General features: G+C 34.1%; 1 protein-coding gene across 1 annotated transcript; it reads left to right on the top strand.

Annotated features, from left to right (window-relative positions):
* Positions 1–10,788: 10,788 nt before the first annotated feature.
* On the top strand, positions 10,789–13,541 carry LOC127870455 (uncharacterized). Its single transcript, XM_052413042.1, has 3 exons — positions 10,789–11,321; positions 11,617–12,120; positions 12,588–13,541. Exons 1-3 carry the CDS (start codon positions 10,838–10,840, stop codon positions 12,941–12,943), a joined length of 1,344 nt encoding a protein of 447 aa, XP_052269002.1. The 5' UTR covers positions 10,789–10,837; the 3' UTR covers positions 12,944–13,541.
* Positions 13,542–15,561: the final 2,020 nt, after the last annotated feature.

Below are 15,561 nucleotides of genomic sequence, written 5' to 3'. Positions count from 1 at the left end.
TTTGATAAAACTTGTGCATTATGTTTTCAGCAGAATACTTACTATCTTGAATGTTGATATAATATTTTTTATTTTCCTCAATTGAGGTATAAATGTGAGGTGATTTTACTTTAACTTCCTTATAAAAAAGCATGTGCTCATACAAGCTTATTTTTCTTTAAAATAAAAACATTGAGTGACGAGGAAAGAGATAAAAAAGTTGGCTGACGTTCTTGATACTTGTTTTATCTAACGTCGTATTTTATGATAAAATGACATTTTTATACGGTGGCGTGTACAAATAAATACAATCTAACCGCAAACAAATCCTCGCAGATATATTGATTATACAATATATAATAACGTAGCACTGAAGTTTGACATGTATTAGTAATAACACGTGTGTCATTATTGAATATGAAAGGCCATATTTTATTTGATTTACTTCCGATAATTCTGTGCACGTCTTCAATTTTTTATTTAAGATGAACACAACATCTTAGTATATTTATTACTGTCACAATTCGTTTTTACAGTTTGTCTGTTACTACTGATTTAATTTGACTTTAATTTTGTGTCTCAGAAAGGCAATGTTTTGCTCAACTTTTTCTCAGAGATTGAAATGTATTTCTGTCGATTTCTGTATAATTATGTAAACGTATTTGCTGGGAACATACTAAATTGTGAAAGTTTAAATGAAAATATAACTTTATCTGAAGTATGGAAGGCCATTATTAAAGCAAATCGTGGCAAAGCATGTGGTTATGACTCAATACCTGTAGATGTGTTAAAATGCTGTCTGTGTTTCTTTTTTACATATTCTTTTTAATGTTTGTTTTAACTCTGGCATAGTACCATCTGAGTGGGGTAAAATAATTATAAGTCCCATTCCTATGTCAAGTACAATTGATTTACGAGACTCCCTATCCTGTTCCATGTATAAATTATATAGCTCCATTTTAAATGACAGAATATCAAAATGGTCTGAGGTTAATGATGTCATTGTTGATGAGCAAAATGGCTTTCGGAAAAATAGGAGTACAATTGATCATTTTTCACCTCTAACTACTATTATTGAAACAAGAAAGCGTTTATGGCAGTCTTATTTCTGTGCCTTTATTGATTTAAAAAAAAGGCGTACGATCTCGTAGAAAGAGGCATTCTGTGGAATAAGTTTACTACAGTGATAGGTGTTAATGGTAAAATTGTCGTAGCTATCAAATCGTTGTATAATAATGTAACATCATGTGTACGAGTTTATGGCCTTTATACTGAAGAGTTTGAGGTTCAATGTGGCCGTCGACAGAGCTGTGGCCTGTCACCCTTACTTTTTAATCTGTTTATTAACGATCTAGCTGTTGCAATTAAAGCCCTGGGCAAAGGAATACCAATTTGTGATAATGAAAGACTTTGTATATTACTTTATGCAGACGGCATTGTTCTTATCTCCGATAATGAGCAGGATCTACAAGTTATGTTAAATGTTTTAAATACATGATGTTCCTCCAATTGTATGGTTGTGAATCCTGTTAAAAGCCAAATAGTGCATTTTAGACCTAATTGTAAAAATAGAACAACAATCTCATTTTCATGTGGTGACTACAATCTGCAAGTTGTGAACATGTACCTTGGTCTCCTATTAGATGAGCATTTAGATTATGGTGCCACTGCTAAATGTGTGGCACAAAGTGCTGGCAGAGCGCTTGGTCTTCTAATTGATAAATGTAAATCGGCGGACGGTTTGCCATATATAGTATTTACCAAACTATATGATACTACCGTCTGGCCTATAATTTCATATGGTGCGGCAATTTGGGGTACTAAATCATTTTAGTGTATTAGTGAAGTAGAAATTCGAGCTATTCGATTTTTCCTTGGTACAGGCCGAAACACACTTATAAATGCTTTGTATGGCGACACTGCCTGGCAACCACCACATGTTAAACAGTGGAAATCTATTGCACACCATTGTTATAGACTTGTTAATATGGACAGTGGTAGAATGAATAAAAAAGTATTTTTGTTCTGTTTGGTTAAAAGTAGCAGAACTTGTAAGAATTGGCAATTTGAATGTAAAACCCAGTTTAACGATATCTGTTTGTTACATCCATTGAATGACTGTAGTGACAGAAACCTGAGAGATTTCTGTGAACAAGTGTTGTCCCACACCATGCATAAATATGTTAGCATATGGAAAAATGATGTTAATGCTGAAGTCGGGCCATCTGGTAGGGGACGTAATAAACTTAGAACTTATAGACAGTTTAAAGAAACATTTGCTGTACAAACGTATGTTACATCTACACTACCCTTACGACATAGATCTGCCCTTGCTAAGTTTAGATGTGGAACTGCTCCACTTAGATTAGAAACTGGAAGGTATGAGAATATTCCAGAAAATCTGCGTATCTGTCCCTTATGTAAGCTAGATATTGAAAATGAATCCCATGTTTTGTTTCACTGTGATTCCTACAACTCTGTTAGGATTGACCTTATCTCTAAAGCTAATGAGATAAACAGATCTTTTAACTCACTATGTGATAATGATAAACTAGTGTTTGTACTATCAAATGAAGACATGGTTAAAGTCAGCGCCAAGACCTGCCATATGATCTAAAATACACGAACACATCTTTTGTATAAATAGCCTTTTAAGCTGTATCTTAACTTTTAGCAATACTAATGTTTTATCAGATTTTATTGATGCTCACATGTAAATCTGTAAGCATTATCTTAACTTTTAGCAAGACTTATGTTTTATCAGATTTTAGTGATGCTCACAATTAATGTCATGTAAATCTGTAAGCCTTTTCTTAAATTTTAGCAAGAATTAAACTTGAAACTTGTTTATTTGCTTAAACGCCAATTACTATGAAAATACATATTCAATGGCGTTTTACAATAAGCTGAAAATAAAATAAGTTAAACAATATATAAATAATAGACCAATTATAAACCTGGTAAAAGAGATGCAATCGGGGTTATATAAAACATTGAACCATAGTTTTACAATAAGCTGAAAATAAAACAAGTTAAACAATATATAAATAATAAACCAATTATAAACCCGGTAAAAGAGATACAATCGAGGTTATATAAAACATTGAACCATAGTTTTACAATAAGCTGAAAATAAAACAAGTTAAACAATATATAAATAATAAACCAATTATAAACCTGGTAAAAGAGAAACGATCGGGGTTATTTTAAACATTGAACCGTATACGGTATTTCGATTAAAATACATAATCTCAGAAAAGTGCATAAAAATCACAGAAAAGGTAAGTTTTTAAATTCTTCTTAAAAGATTCTAAGGAATTCGGTTGTCTAAGATCCTGAGGCAAGGAATTCCAAAGTCTTGGCCCAGCTGTACTGAAGCTCCTGTCACTAGATGTCTTTCGCTTATTGAACGGAACGTCATATGAGGCCATGTTAATGCCGCATGACCGCAGGCCTTGTCTGTTTGGAATCTGTTTTGTGAGAAGTTCAGTGAGGTAAGTCGGGGCCTCATCATTAGAGCACTTGTACATGAACGTAAGTAGTTTAAAGATTATCCTTGCTTTGATCGGCAACCAGTGCAACTCATATAGCGCTTGCTTCGAACTGTCGAACTTGCTTCGTTGTAAAACCAATTTGGCGCACATATTCTGTATTCGTTGCATTTTGTTTATTTCGCACTCTGCCACACCATACAGAATTACGTTACAATAAACAAGGTGTGATAGAACAAGGGAAACAATGAGAATTTCTGCGGCCTTGTCTTGTGAGATACTTTCTTATGCTTTTAATCCTTAAATAGTTTAACATGGCAGAACGACATTTCATTGATACATGTTTTTTGAAACTAAGGATTAAACTAAGAATTATGTTCTATCAGATTTTAGTGATGCTCACATGTAAATGTGTAAGCCTTTTCTTAATTTTTAGCAAGACTTATGTTTTGTCAGATTTTAGTGGTGCTCACATGTAAATCGCCCTGATGATGAGCTCCATTAAAAAATTTCCTACGTATAGTGTATGTATGTATGTGTGTGTGTGTGTGTATGCGTGTGTGTGTGTGTGTGTGGGGGGTAAATGTATATGTGTTTACATTTATGTATATATATGTGTGCATATATATATATATATATATATATATATATATATATATATATATATATATATATATATATATATATATATATATATATATATATATATATATGTGTGTGTGTTTGTGTGCGTGTGAATATGTGTGTGTGGGTATGCTTAGATATGCATGTTTATGTTTTAGTTGAAATTTAAATTTCTTATTGTGTACATGTAAAGTATTAACTGCCTGTGTTTTAAATAGAGATTTGTCTCTTATAAATCTGTACTGAGTGGCAATACACTTGTACTATAATGAATGAATCGTATATGTATATAGCTGTAAAACTTGTGTATTGAAGAGACGTTAATAAACTAATGAACTAATACACTATTTCGCAGTTTTGTAATTTGTGTTATTTGCACTTTGTAGTTTTGGTTCTAACAAAACCGGTTAATGTTAGACCCACATCCAAAAAGAGTTACACACACACACATACACACTTTTCACTAATCGTTCCCAAGGCGGTATGTCAATATTTATTATGCATGTTTTGTGCTTCATACACTTTTTGCTTATATTTGATAATTGCATTTAAAGAGGCATTTTCACAGATTTCGGCAAGTATCGAAGTTTGTCATTAAATGATTTATATTGATACATGTAAACATCGGATCTATAATAATTCAGTAAAAAACAAGAATAAAATTAAAGAAAGAAAAGAACAGTAATTCTCAACTGGGCTCCAACAACAGACCCCTGGAGTAAAAATCTATCGCTTAAACCACTCGGTCATCCGTGCTCATACAATTAGTGATGTATTGTATACTTTATATAAGCAATCCTCGTAGAATCACAAAATAAGACAACACCAGAACTCTTCAAATTATTAAATCGTTTCGCGTTGCAACGCTTGATAATTTTCCGGTTTTTAAATCGTCAAAAGATGCATTAAATGGATATTTAAGAGCATGGTAAATATTTAATATTACTGTTTCTTTACAAAGAGCATAACTACAGCAAAAATTTGCAAATCTAAAACATTTTTGTTAAATCTTGTCAATTGAACAAAACGTGAAAGGGCCCCTTTAAATTATGAAACGCGAAAAAACTTGAGATTGGATCCAGGTTATTCCACCACCCATCGTGTGACAGAGTGTTACAATTCAAACACGCATTGCGAAGCATCCGATGTTCCGAAGTTACATTTATACCGATTGCATTTAAATGGTGCTTTCAATTGTCTTGAATTTCGCATTTATGACGTGCGAAGTTTATAAAGTGAGCTGTATGTTCATATCAAACAATTCTACTTCCAATAGCACACAATGGGCGTGTGCATAAATTGTAACATTTAAAATATTACGCTTCAAAAATGTTTTGCAACTATCTGAAGAGGCATGTTATTTACGAACACTTGAAGTTTTTTAACGTGAGTTATATGACACATGATAACTTGAGTAATAACCACACCATAAACCTTAATTTGGGGGAAAATTTCCTTATTTTATTTTACGTTTTATAGTTTAAACCTAATATAAAATACATTGACTAGAAAAGAACACTATCATTTAAAAACATTTTTTTCATCAGACGGCTAAACACTGGCTACGTGTGAAAACCAAATCATTGAGAAAGTTAAAGATCGAGAGAATGCAAACAAGTGCTTTGCGTGCATGGGAAGCAAACTTAATTTAGAGGTTGTACAATTATGCAAAAACTGTGATACATTCTATTGCAACAGCTGCATGAATTAATACGACGTTTTGTTTTCAAAGCATAAAATGTCATATGAAATGGAAACAGACACAAGGGGAATCATGGGTGCGACTCTGGAGGCCAATTTGTCAAAGAAATTGGAGACATGCCAGCTAACTACAGAGACTAGATCGACGTCGAAGGCAAGCCTAGATGGTCCCGAACTGGAGGGCGCGAGCGGCGAGATCAAACATATTGGAAAATGTGATCTGCACCCGTCACAAGATTTGAATGCATTCTGTGAAGATGATGAGATGTTGTGTTGCAACATTTGCACGCTAGATCACAGGTAGTATAATACTCTCAGAGAATTTTCAAAGTAGCCGAAGTCAATATTATATTATTTTAATAAATATCACACCGTGGTGTAGGGACTTCTTGTTGTAAATAAACGTGGTCATGCTTAATGCCGCTTGACATATTATATTTTCACATAAAGATGAAGATAGTGGATTTGGATAACACAAAATCGCAAAAATTGATTTTGATCTTTTTTTTTCTCAACCCGATACATGACATTTTCAAATTAAAATATACCATATATATATATAATTAAACACACGTCGCAAATCATGGCCATATCGGTTTCTCATTCTTTTAACCAGTTATTTGATTGAAACACATGTCTAATTGTTTGTTTGTTTAGAGACAATTTGTAGTTAAGTTAACACATATCCCAGACGCAACTTCATTATGACATAACTGCAAATATACGTTGCATACACCGACTCGATAGTTTTAAATGTTACACTACCACAATATTCAACGATAACACAAATTATCTCCCAAAACTTTCTGTGAAATCAGATCACTGCCCGATAACCACTTTTTGCTCCCTGATCATTTGAGATTATTAGGTTACTCTGCAATGTGGAGTCACGCCCTCCTATTTTTTATGAGATTGCATACAACTGTCAACAAAAATTATTATCTGTCGGGGGTTAAAATCAAAGCGCTGTAGGCACTAAAGGCCTGGGCTAGACTTAGTGTGCTTGGGAAGAAGTTTAGTGACTTAACTGAAGTAAATTTAAACGGATCCACATTCTTTTACTGCCAGATATAGTGTACATGTGTGCTGACCTACCTTATCAATTTTAAGGTTTATCGAAAGAAGTATAGCAACGTAAAATGCATTTAGGATATATTGTCCGAATTTCTCCCTTTGTCCGAATGTATACGGATTGACCCTAGCGGTTGAGTGCAGTAGCTCAGAGGCTGTAAGAAAAGACACTATTTGTGTATAGACTGCGGCGTACATAGACAGTGGAGAACAACACAATACTGGTGGTGGGAACGATAACCGTTTGCTCAACCCTACATATCTAGTGGAGGTTCGTCTACATAGGCGATGAAGATATAAAACAACAACAACATGTCCGCAAACACTGTTATTGTTGGCGTCGAATATATCACTTTCTATAGCCTAAAATAGCTTTCTATTACATAATTAACAGATCAGGAAAACACTCATACTTCATTTGTAATGTGAATACAAAAGAAAATCCACTTACCCTGATAAAGAACGGTGTACAAATTGTGTACTTTGTCCCACGTAGAACTTTTCGGGCTCGATTTGCACGCTCGATCTACGCAGTGAAATACCATTTCCGGTTACTTCGCCTATTTTCGAGAATGATTGTTAATATTTTTTTTATTTTTTTTCCCTGAAATATCTTGTTAACGCAAAATAAAACAAGAGCACCGCCTTGCGGGTGCAGACCGCTCATCTATTTTTCTTTTTAAAGGTGAAGGGACCTATCTCAATTTCAATCACAAAGGAAGGAGGGGTGGAGTCGAGGGGTGTGTATAGTGTGGGGGGGATGGTCATTTATTACATTTTCTTCCAAAAATGCAAAAAAAGGCAATTATTTTTGTTTGGGGGGGATTTTTGGGTGGGATGGTTAGACAGTATTTCAAAAATAAAATAATACAAACAAATATTTGTGTTTTTTTTACCATGTGTAAATTTTTTTTTTATTTTTTTTTTTGGGGGGGGGCATGGGTTGGGGGGGGGGTATAGTGTTAGGGTGTGGTTTTCATTTATTAGATGATCTTTAAGAAAAAAACACTTTTTGGGGGGGGGGGGTCGGGGTGGGGGGGTGGGCTTGGGGATGGTTTGGGTGGAGTCTGGTAAGAGTTGTTTTGTCAAAGTATCAATCAAATCTAATCATGAATAAAGAAGTTATGGCAATTTTAGCAAAATTTAATAATTTGACCTTGAGAGTCAAGGTCATTCAAAGGTCAAGGTAAAATTCAACTTGCCAGGTACAGTACCCTCATGATAGCATGAAAGTATTTAAAGTTAGAAAGCAATAGCCTTGATACTTTAGAAGTAAAGTGGATCTAAAAACAAACTTTAACCATATATTCAAAGTTACTAAATCAAAAAAGGGCCATAATTCCGTAAAAATGACAACCAGAGTTATGCAACTTGTCCTTTACTGTCCCCTTATGATAGTTTGCGAGTGTTCCAAGTATGAAAGCAATATCTATGATACTTTATGGGTAAAATGGACCAAACACAAAACTTATAGTAAAAAGTATAAAGGGCCAATAATTCCGTCAAAATGCCAGTCAGAGTTACATAACTTTGCCTGCACAATCCCCTTATGATAGTAAGTGTTGGAAGTATGAAAGCAATAGTTTTGATACTTTAGGAATAAAGTGGGCCTAAACACAATTTTTTTCAATTTTTTTAGTATAAAAAGGGCACATAATTATGTCCAAATGCCAGTCAGAGTTACATAACTTTGCCTGCACAGTCCCCATATGATAGTTAGTACATGTAAGTGTTGCAAGTATGAAAGCAATAGCCTTGATATTTAAGGAATAAAATGGACCTAAACACAAAACTTAACCTTTTCAATTTTCTAAGTATAAAAAGGGCTAATAATTCTGTCGAAATGCCAGTCAGAATTACATAACTTTGCCTGCACAGTCCCCTTATGATAGTTAGTAAGTGTTGCAATAGCTTTGAAAGCAAAATGAAAGCAATAGCTTTGATACTTAAGGAATAAAATGGACCTAAACACAAAACTTAATCAAAATTTTCAATTTTCTAAGTATAAAAAGGGCACATAATTCTGTCAAAATGCACGCCAGAGTTATCTTACTTTGCTTGGCCAGTCCCCTCATGATAGTAAGTAAGTGTACCAAGTTTGAATGCAATAGCATTGATACTTCATGAGAAAAATGGACCTAAACGCAAAACTTAACCGGACGCCGACGCCGACTCTGACGCAGACGCCGACGCAATGGTGATGACAATAGCTCATAATTTTTTTTCCATAATAGTGAATTAATAACAATATTTTAAAATATGTTTATAAATACCAAATACAATGTCTTCAAAAAATGTTTCAGAATTTTGTTTTCATACTGTCTCCGAAAACACTCGTATCTCTTTGGCCTAGACCGTCAAGTGAGGAACTTGTTCTCGCATGAATATGTAAACAATAAATGTCGTAGCCAATGCTTAGCAATTTTGCTTCGATAATATTTTTTTTACATGTTCATGACACTGTCATGTTATATAGTGATGTTCTGTATTTCCAAGGCGGTTAATAGGGTTCTGCGAAGAACTACTTTTAGTGCGCATGAATTAAGTGGTAAATCGGAGTTTTGGGAATTTGGTTTTGGCAGCCAGCAAAATCTGATAGGCTCAGAAAATTGGTATCATTGCTATGGCATTGGGGCTTAGCCCCAGGCCAAAAACGGTAATGAATGAGTAATGAGTTCACCAGATTTGATATTGAAAAAATAAAACAGTATTTTGATAAGTGAAATGGTATTCAAAATAATTATTTAACGTCAGTCTGAAATAAAATCACATACATACAATTTTCCGATCGCGGTTTATACTGTTTTAATGTTTACACTAACGCACATGTTTTAATCCATAGACTCGTAAAGTCATTCCAGTGAATCCATATCCCATAGTAACACAGTGACAATTAAATTGACAATCCATTATGAGCTGGTAATAAAGTTGTAAATTTAACAGTGTCAAACACCTTATTGTACACCACATATGTGTTCTCGATGTCGCTTTAAAATTTGACATCTCATCGTTTTTACCGCATCTTTCATCTACGTACCAGCTTGTGAAAACGTCACGCAACTGATCGATTTCACCATGGTTATAGAAAGCAATTATATGATATTCTGTTTAAACGATGAACCTAATTTTACTACATCCGCATGTTTCTCTTAGAATTCAATACACAGATACTTTTCACACCGAAACAAAATAAAATTGCAACACATTTATATGAGCTTTCTATAACCACTCTTCAATTTAAATAGCATGTATTTGTGACGTCATTAATGCGATCGAAGGCATGCTTCGGTAATTCACAGACTTTCTTTAGATATGATAATGTTTTTGTAAAAGGATTATGCTGAGCACAGTAAGTACTTTTTAGTGTCGTACATCGATGACAATGTAAGATAACGGGTCACACATAAATGCTTTGTATAATACTGGACCTCACACAGTATCATAATGATAACTTTCTATTGCATCTAAACAAACACACATATAATGCCCCCCCCCCCCCCTGATCTTGTCCAACGCAAGACATGCATGAAACTATAAAACTGTTTTAATTACTTTTGTCTTGATTCAAGTGCTTATCGAGTCTTTAGAAGAAACCACACAAACACACAAATCTCAATGCTTGTTTCACTTCTTTATATTGGCACGTCATAATTTCACGATATCTATGAATTTATGTCATAGCAGACGTTTATCCATATATAACAAAAACCGAAAGAAAGTTTAAAGCAATTTAGCGACAATCAAGAGTACTAACCAATCGGCACGATCATACTTAAACATATCAATAATTTCTTAAGATGGGGATACAGGATGAAATAAGAAACCAACACATATGAAACCTTTACGACACGACGAAATTGTATTGTACTAATAACGCCACAATATAGTATTGATGATCTTTCTTACTGTCATATTAATGAAAAACGTTTAAAATCAATACTATGTAGTGCATCGATTGTAATTTCAGAGGGATGCTGTTTTCTGGCAGACAATGCACATTCGTTGAGCTGCCCCGTGTTGCCAAAACATTTTGCCATGATGCAGACTTTTCGAACCTGCCATTGAAATTGAAAGATATGTTAACACTACTGGAAAACACAATGCATGAACTTTCCGAAGAGGAGAAACTCGTAAAGCGCGATGCGGACGCGGTGAAGATGACTATAAAGGATTGCAGTGATACACTCGCTCGCCTTATCGACAAACTGCAAGACCAAGCATTTGAGGCTGTAGAAAAATTAAAAACCTCCATAACAAAAGACATTTTAACCCAAAAGAAACTTTGTGAAAGCTTTCATGCCAAGTTAGAATCAATTTGCAATGTCGTCGCGGATGAAAGAGTTGATGACACAACAGCGTTCATTGGCCTTACAAAAGGAAAAACACTATTATCTTCTGCTAGGCAGCTTATTACGGACACGGAAGCAAGATTGAGATGTGGTATTGAATTTCACAGTATGTAAATATTCATTCTTCAGTTATGTTTTGTATAGTTAAAACCAAAATTTATATCTGAAAATTATCGTTTGCATTCACATGTTTCACCGTTTGCGATCTGAAAATGTGAATTAAATATAGTTTTTGTTTTACATTAATAAATACATTGTTTATGGTAAATATTAACACTGTTTGTTTCAAAAACAAGCGCTAGAGTGCTGCAATATATTGCATTTCGGTCGTTATAGTTTATCTTTTGAAAACCAGTATCTAAACATATAGTCATATCGCTTATTTATTTACTGTTTCACAGCTGATAAAGAACTCCATAAGATGTTATCACAAATGCAATACTTTGGAACAGTCAATAGCATTGAACGAAAATTCCGATTAGCGGAAAAATCAGAAGTAAACATAACACTTTCTGGAGATACCACACCGCGATGCGATATCACAGCGATGTGCGAGCTCCCGAATGGAATGCTTGTTCTAGTTGACGCTGCTAACAGTAAGCTGAAGGTTTTCAACGAGTCATTACAGCATCTGTCTCAGCGCTATTTAACGAGTCCACCGTTAGATATGTGCGTGATAGGGGAAAGTGAACTTGCAGTGGTCACATGCGGGGAAGCTCATTTTTACATCGTGAATGAAAGCGGCTTGGGACAAGAGAAGTCAATCAAAATAAGCAATCAGTCGACTGGTATTGCGTACTTTGACTTTCATCTTTTTGTTGCAAGGAAGACGGCACTTTATAAGTACTCTTTGGATGGGAAAATTAACAAGCGAATTTATAAAGACGGGGCCGCGGGTGGAAAAGGTAATACGCAGTTATGTTTGAAAATAATAACTCGGCGTCACTCTCTAACCCAGATATTGATCAATAGCCACTATAATATTAGAGAAAAATTTCTTGCCGGTAGATAAGTATTTTTTTATGCGAAATACGTTGTTTTAAGTTTATGAACTGATTCTTTTAAATAAATATACCGAGTTATACTAGTTGACACCTTTGCTTTGCTGATGTTTTTAAATAATAGTACATGGGCATATTGTTAAATATTCACTAATAAAACTGTAGCATCTCCATAGTATAAATTAAAAAATGAATATTATTTTTTTTAGTAGTACTTACATGCGTATAAATCTATTTGTAAGTTGACCAATTACGATAAGTATTTTTATAATTATAAGTGTAAGTATACGTTTAAGTACACGTATTATTCTAAAAGTAATAATTTGTTATTTTTTGTTTCTTAATGTACATTTGCAAATTACTAATTGCAGTAACAATGTCACGTTGTGCCATTGGCCGAGATGGTAAGTACATTTACGTTACCGGACCCGACTGCCAAGGATTGCTAATATTGGACATCTCTGGCAACAGACTGGCCTTCATCAAACACAATTACCTATATTCTCCACAAGGCTTGCACGTGGCACCAGGTGGTCAGGTTTTCGTATGTGGAACAGGGTCTCAAACGGTAATGCAACTGGACAGAGAGTGGAGTCGATTGGTTATGGTGGCAGATGGCGATAATGGACTGACATCGCCTCGTAGTGTTGTGCTGTCAAACCGGAAGTCGTGTTTGATCATTGGACAAGAAGCAACTGAGAAAATACTTGTTTTCCGCGTTACATAGAGTAAACATTTAGACGACAATGACATTATGGATCATTCCCATGTAGTCTTGATAAGCAACTGTTTCCTTATATATAATTTAAAGATGTTTAGATGGAAAACGAACGACCTGAAGTTGCTTCTTGTCTCGTTTTTAAATGTTTAGGAATACTGTGTACACACATAATCAGATAATGTTATAATTTTTGAAGAAATGAATATTGATATACTTAATTCTACTTATTATCAATGTTTCATCCAAATTTGAAGCTTTATTACCAAACAAATGCCAATATATTGCATTTTTGCTTAACTTTATTTGTACGTATGTTTATGAGTTTGTAGATGTATGATCAATATTTGTTTTAATATGGCATGTATACTTTATGGATTCTTTAATCGACGTTAATGTAAAGTATTTGATTAAATATATGATAGATTACAGAGAGGCGTCTTTTTTGTGTTGTTCGTCCGTGTCGATCTATTTGGCAATTGATTACTGGTCATAAAAAAAAACTCGATTTGATAAAATGGCTTTACTAGAGATTTAAATGAACGCTCATTATATTTGTATTTACACACTAGAAACTCTTGTTTAAACAGTTTGCTAATAAATTGCAAGTGCGTCAGCTGTTATATCGAAATGTTAGTTGGTTGTTTGCTACGTAAGCAGAATATTTTACTGTATACATAGCATGTATTCTTAGTTGTTCATAGTCTTAATGTATTTGTTAACTTGAATGTCTTTCAACATTAAACGTGAACGCTTTTAAACGTTTTTTTTTGCAAAGGTGTTTTCTTTTAAATTATACTTATTAATTTATTATCTTTTAATTTAGTTCTTTACATGTCAAAGCTTGGTTAATGTATATAATGTTAGGATATTTCTTCTTTATGAAATAAGAAATTACATTTGAAAAAAAAACACACAATTGGCCAGTACAACAGCCGTATGGTTGGTCATCTGTTTCTCTTTAACTAGTTCGTATGGTAGAAAGATTATACGCAAACACATCTGTCTCAAGGATTAAAATTTGAGTGTGACGGTGATATTATAATCTTTTGTAATCTCCGAAACGCCATTTTGAAAGTGTTTGTTGCACGTGCGCATATTCACTCGCCTAGTATGGCTCGATTGGTCATTGTCGGCTCGGGAACTACTTACATATACCCCGGGTACTTTTAAGTATACTTACATGTACCCAGGGTACGGTAAATATACTTAAACCTACCCGGGAACTTTAACGCTTAATCGGTCGTTGTCGGCTATATTTTTTACTAATTATGTTCACATTTATGGCATTTTTCTGTTAAATGGCCTCTATACTATCGAAACTCCTGCTCAAAAAGCATGTTGATGTAGTTATTTTAAAGTTTGTTTAAAATAAACAATATCGCTTTATGGTAGCGCGTTTTACGACATCGGAGTTTCGGCGGGAATACAACTCGGGTACAGTCTAATATCGACCGGGTAGGTTTAAGTATATTTACCGTACCCGGGAACATGTAAGTATACTTAAGAGTACCCGGGGTTCATGTTAGTAGTACCCGACCGACAATAACCAATCGAGCCCTATTATGCATAATTGACGAGTTGAAACCGCACAAAAATGGGGCGCAGCATTGGAAATCCCTTGATGAGCGGCGAGCGTCTAGTAGAACGATTTCCGCTAAATTCCTCACTTATTTTTACTCGGATCATCATGACACTTTATAGTACAAATTTTGGGCTTAATATATCGTGGAGGATCGATTAAAAGTGAGATCTCTAGAAGCACCTGTTATTTATTACCACCTTCAAACTTAACAAAATGGTCCAATTACAATTGTCCACTGATTAACTACAACAGTGTTAATCTGACCATTATACAACTTGGTGATGAGGTTTGTATGTATATTATCTCGTTCATGTTCGATAACCAGCCTCATCACTTCAAGCATTTCTGAATTATGGTCTTTTTATAATAATGAATTGGTGAAGTAGAACTGTCCGCTTTCTAACTTAAACAGTTTTAATCGGATCATCATAAAACTTTGTGATAACTTGTGTAATCTTACAATATCGGGAATATTTGATAACAAGCCAAAGTTACCATTCCGAGTATCATAATCATACTTGGTCACAATGTTTTTGGTCTTATAATGTTTGCAGAGATTGTCTGAAGCACATCTGAATTATGGCCCTCAAATAATCTTAAATTTACTAAATTAAAAGTAACTGCTTTATCAAACTGATTTAGTTTTGATGTAATGATCATCAAACTTGATCAATGATAGACAGGCCTTTAAAGAGGCCTGTTAAAATTGTGACAAGGTGGCAGCCTTGTTAAGTGATATTTTAAAAGTGTTTTCGTAATTGGCTGTTGGATTTATATTTCATAGAAACAATTTAAATTAATATTTTGCGTTGATGGAGATAAATTATGAGAAACCAATTGTGCATATCTAAATATATCTTATCCAACAAATACCCTTTGATTATCTTCAATTTAAGGCTGTTCTGGTAAGCAATTGTATAAACAAACATATAATTATATCCAAACAGGTTATGTTTTGGATAAGATTTAGCCAAGGCATATGACTGCGGTTATCTTTATCCAAATGAAGGTTATCTTTTGAATCGGCTTTAAACAATTGGCT

This window comes from Dreissena polymorpha, chromosome 2 (genome assembly GCF_020536995.1).
Source record: "Dreissena polymorpha isolate Duluth1 chromosome 2, UMN_Dpol_1.0, whole genome shotgun sequence".
Classification (NCBI taxonomy): Eukaryota; Metazoa; Mollusca; class Bivalvia; order Myida; family Dreissenidae; genus Dreissena; species Dreissena polymorpha.
This window is presented reverse-complemented; position numbering and strand designations above follow the sequence as displayed.